Below are 4,626 nucleotides of genomic sequence, written 5' to 3'. Positions count from 1 at the left end.
TTAATTATCATTTTTTTTGAAAAATTGTTTATTTAAAAAAAATAAAATAAAATAAAGGTTGACCATCCAAATTAAATTTAAAAGCTCCAAACATAATAGCTTGGGAACAGTAACGCATGGAGGGGAAGTGAGGAGGCTAAGTAGCAGGCAAAGTAAAGAGCACGTGGCACATGGTCGCCAGAAGGTGGGCCTGAGTGTGGGGCAAGCCCACAGGGTAGTGGTGCGGACGATTTGTATTCTTTTTTAATCAATTTTCCACGCTTGTCGACAAAATCTTTTTTTTAAAGGCGAAGGTTAACATTTGAAGCTTTTGCACGATAAACATTACTAGTATCCTGACACGGAAACAGATGTGAAGATAAACCCGAATAGTTGATGATTGCGACGGGCTAACCAGCTGGTTCTTGGTTTTTTTGTAAATTAATTTTATGTGATTAAAACTAAGAAAGGGGAAGACACGTGTGAGGGGACCATTGGGCTCAACGTTAATTACGGCTGTACATGGAAATATTTCAGTCACCGGGGGACGCGTGTTAAATTGTACGTTGATCGGGAGTCATCCCGTCTCAAATCTTTAGGATTCCTCTTTTATTATATTTTTTTATTTTTTACTAGGCGTCAACAGATTTTGAAGGCGCCCCCGAGAAGACAGCCGGGGGTGCACGCTGGCTCTTCAGACTCTGTAACTCGGTTCGGTCTTATGAAATGAGGCCGGTGAAAATGATTTGGGGACAGCACGTGTACCAGGTGACAACGACCCAGCCCTGTGGATGGATATGCTCCCCCAATTTCCACGCACTCATTTCCCTTGGAAGAAAGAGGGCCTTGTTTATTTATATGATTTTCCTGCTATAAATATAAAACTTATTCTATAATGTCTTATATTTAGAATATATTATTTGTCTATCTATTGTGTCGACCCAAATGAATCGTGTTTACCACAGTTCGTCATACAAATGAGCGTGTCAGTGTTTGAGAACAAGCTGGAAAAGATGCTGCGTCACTGGGCTAGGTCTTGATAATACTGAGAGATCCAGCCGGACAGGATGTCCACCTCTTGCTTCCTCACATCTTTCAGCCACTGTGGATCTTCCTCCGTGGAGAACCTCAGGTCCACATGATGAGCCCCTGCTCTCCCACACACATATTACATTACTAGTCAAAGCATTCGCCTTCCCCCCCAAAAAACAAAAACAAAAAGACAGCGGCTGGTCCAATATAAAGACACACACACACACACACACATACCTTGTTTGGCCACAATGGCCACCACAGTCTGTGAAATATTCTTCAATACACTGCACCATGAATTGAAGTTGGTCATGTTAAAATGACAAATGAGGACACTAAGACTGAAGATGGAGATAGGAGGAGAAAAGGGAACAAGAAGGGTACCCTCCACCACTCCAGGGGTCTCTCAAGCCATTGAAGAAGATAATGTTGCCGCCTGACCTTTTCAGCACTCTCTCAATGCCCTGCACGCGCACGTATCGAATTAGAACAGGGCCATTGAATTCTAGGAATTAAATTAAGTAAAAACTGAGAAGCAAGTACGGACTGGGCCGCCAAACTCAGTGGTGATCCAGTGGGGCCTGGGCTCTGCGCCGTAGTTAGCTGAGCAGGCCGATACTCTGTCCTCGTACTTCCACTCGTAAGCTGGGAATATGCTCCCCTCACTGCTCCCTCCCTCCGGCATTATCATCTCCGTACACGCCTGCACCTCATTGCAATTTGGGCGCTTCATTTTCCATTATTCTCTATAGTGGGCCTTCTATTCTACACATCACGCTTCTTGCCCCGGAATGAGGCCCAGTGTTTGTGGACGACATGCATGTCTTTTGTTTCCGACACACAGCGGCCCATTCTTTACATTGTAGTTGTTTTGTAACGCAAGAGTTCCTCGGCAGTCATGAATCTTTTAATTATAATTAAAATATTTTTTAAGCATCGGAATAAATAATCACGAGTTTGTTATAACGTTCTGACTACTGCTGCCAAGACCTTAAGAATATTTTATGTATAGGAGCCACAATCATTCCTTGTTTTTTTTTTTTTTTGATAGAGCAGCCATCCTCACTCTACTTCTACATTTCACATCAAATTTCAAATTAGCTCTTGCTACTTATTGAAGAGAGAATGTGGCTGTAAAGGACATTTGAGATTTTGAGTATCTTTGACCCCAAAAAAAAAAAAAATTCGAGTATAGTGGCTATATTACGGGGCGTACAAATTGGGAGCCATCGTCAAGATACCAGTCCAAACAATAACTGAACGAATGGTTCCTTTTTGTGATGCAATGCGACCCAATCTTCAAGAATCCAGTCATTTTGTTCGTCACCACAAACTATAGTTAATTCCTGGTTTTTTTTCCCCCCTTATCACGGGACTAGTTTTGGCGACACGCAAATAAAAAGGAGTTTACTTATAAAAGAATATTTGGACCCACATGCATTATTCCCACCCCGGGTGAAATTGAAGATTTAACATTGGGAGCGTGAAGTGTACAGTACCTGCCATTGCCATAAGGCGAGACCATGAGGGTCAGAATCATCCTGGAGGTCAAAACACGTGGCAGTGCCAGAGTAATTGTAGAATATATTAGCCGCTGCATACAGTTTGGCAAACGTGTCGTTCCCGCTTCCTGAACTGTCAATTGCCTCGCACATCTGCACAATTTTATCCCCCCCTCTCAATCTTCACTGTTATCAATATCTCTAAACGTGATCTTTCATGCACGTGACAAATATACTAATCCCACTAGACTGATTAGTCCTGATCAGCCAATTAGATTAATTCATCCTGATTAGCGGGCGGTACCTTTTTCACGGGATAAGCAGGCAATGGGCTCATAAAATTGGAAGGCGTGGGATAATCCGTCATGGCCGTGTATATCAGTGCCCCCCGAAGCCAACTTGTCAAAGCATCCGAGCTTATATAATTCCTGCACCCTCACAAAAATACATTACCGGGCCGCATTATTTAGCTTAGCTTATTATACACTCAAATAGAACCGGATACATCGATCTTAATTACTTGCATATTCGGAAGGATTTGCGCAGGATGTCTAGCCCTCCGGGTTTGTTACCCGCCTCTTCTATCTCTTTCCATGAACCTTTTAGCACTCTGTAACAGTTCTCGCTCTCGCTCTAAATGTCAACGTTTTCATGCAATCACAACAACAAGTAAGTGGTGATGCACGAGATATATATACTGAATGTATTGCGATATGCACACACACACATATATATATAGAGAGAGAGAGAAGAGAGACCCGGAAGTCTTGTGTGATGATATCGTTGAAGGTGTACGGTGAAACCAGATCCAGAAATTGCAGGATTGGAGCAGACGATGCTAAGGCTCCAAGGGCGACGTGGGGATACTTCATCCTGAACCAAGCCGCCAGCACTGCGATCTCGATTTATATGGGGGATCGAATAGGAAAAATCAAATAAGTAGAAAAATGAAAATGAAAAAAAGAAGAATTAATTGATAAAGTAGACAGGGCGATATACTTCCTCCATAGGATCCTCCAAAGACTATAACAGGGGAGTCAGTGGCAGACAGGTTCTTCTTGAGATCAACGATCAGGGTGGCATAGTCAGCCAAGGCCTGTGTGCTGCTCAGATATCCAACTTCACTGCTATTCCAGTTCCCTCTCTCTTTATCTCCCCCAAATGGAATCGATTTCCCATAAAATCTATGCTGCATTTCATTTTCTAAATCATTCACCATGAACCCCCCCCCCAGCAAAAAAAGAAGAAAAAGATAAAGAAACCGTGCCTATGGACAGCTAACTGTCCTTGTTCATGGTCATGGATTTACCTCGATGAAAACAAGAAGGGCTTTGAAATAGGGCGCCGTTTCGAACATGAAGCCTGTGTTCTGAGCGAACCATTCGATGTCTCCTTCATTTCCTGTGTAGACAAAGATGGGAGCTTTCTTGGAGGCACCTCCCCAGTGGGTGTCGTTGATGAGATATCTTTGCTGAAACGTCTGGTAACTCTGGGGATTAAAATCGAAGTGATCCAGTATTTGAGTGTAGAACTCTGTTCTGTACAACCCACCAGTATTTTGGCCAGAATCAGCGAGCCGCCACTGTGGACGAAAAAGTGAATGTGGGAATCCGGGTGTGAAGAAGGCACATGTGGAGCTGAAATACATCGAGCAGCACAAAGATATCCAGAAGAGTTTTCGATCGAAGTCTATGGCCATTGTTTTTCTGGCCATGTGTGGGAAGCAAAGCAAAACGAGAAGAAAGATAGCTCAGGGGACTTCGAGTGGAGGACAATGGACAGCCGATGATGCAGTGAGCTTGTGATATACTACCTTCTGGTGTTAATTATATACCGATTACAAATGAGTTTTATAATTAGAACTGAAAATAATATTAGCTAATAATTTAACTTTTTATTGGCAAAAAATAATTTATATCTCCAAAATGATACTTGGTTGCAGTTATTAATCTCCAGAGGAAGGAAGCAAAATAAAAGCAAATTTAAAGAACCAGATATTATATTAACCCGTTTTATTATAAAATTTTAAAAACTTTTGTATTGTAGTGCACTAAAATAATTTAGCTTGTTTTATGCAGAAAAATTTTTCTCGCAATACTTTTGAATATTATTC

The 4,626-nt window shown here is 41.9% G+C and overlaps 1 protein-coding gene across 5 annotated transcripts; it reads right to left on the bottom strand.

Moving 5' to 3' along the window:
- Nucleotides 1-852: 852 nt before the first annotated feature.
- LOC114751020 (lysosomal Pro-X carboxypeptidase) lies at nt 853-4,317 on the bottom strand. 5 transcript variants are annotated; one of them, XM_028939677.1, is made up of 10 exons: nt 3,823-4,313; nt 3,513-3,702; nt 3,272-3,405; nt 3,034-3,146; nt 2,818-2,941; nt 2,511-2,666; nt 1,559-1,714; nt 1,396-1,475; nt 1,249-1,298; nt 853-1,128 (listed from the first exon to the last, which is right to left on the bottom strand). In XM_028939677.1, the coding sequence occupies exons 1-10, from the start codon at nt 4,225-4,227 to the stop codon at nt 1,001-1,003; spliced, it is 1,536 nt and encodes a 511-aa protein (XP_028795510.1). In that variant the 5' UTR covers nt 4,228-4,313; the 3' UTR covers nt 853-1,000. The 5 variants fall into 5 exon arrangements, with proteins under 5 accessions (XP_028795510.1, XP_028795515.1, XP_028795511.1 ...); XM_028939682.1 differs by having other exon boundaries at nt 3,513-3,697; nt 3,823-4,040; XM_028939678.1 differs by lacking the exon at nt 1,559-1,714 and having other exon boundaries at nt 3,823-4,315.
- Nucleotides 4,318-4,626: the final 309 nt, after the last annotated feature.

Source organism: Neltuma alba, unplaced genomic scaffold (genome assembly GCF_004799145.2).
Source record: "Neltuma alba isolate B1F8T4 unplaced genomic scaffold, ASM479914v2 tig00006741_pilon, whole genome shotgun sequence".
NCBI lineage: Eukaryota > Viridiplantae > Streptophyta > Magnoliopsida > Fabales > Fabaceae > Neltuma > Neltuma alba.
Note: the sequence above shows the minus strand (reverse complement) of the source record. Positions and strands in the feature narration are given on the sequence as shown.

Bases quoted from the DNA above. Each gene is read 5' to 3' on its own strand.
- LOC114751020 (XM_028939677.1), bottom strand. From the start codon at position 4,227: ATGGCCAGAAAAACAATGGCCATAGACTTCGATCGAAAACTCTTCTGG. The intron at 2,667-2,817 runs GTACCGCCCGCT...AAAATTGTGCAG, and splicing joins CTGCTTATCCCGTGAAAAAG to ATGTGCGAGGCAATTGACAG. The intron at 1,476-1,558 runs GTCCGTACTTGC...GTGCGCGTGCAG, and splicing joins CCACTGAGTTTGGCGGCCCA to GGCATTGAGAGAGTGCTGAA.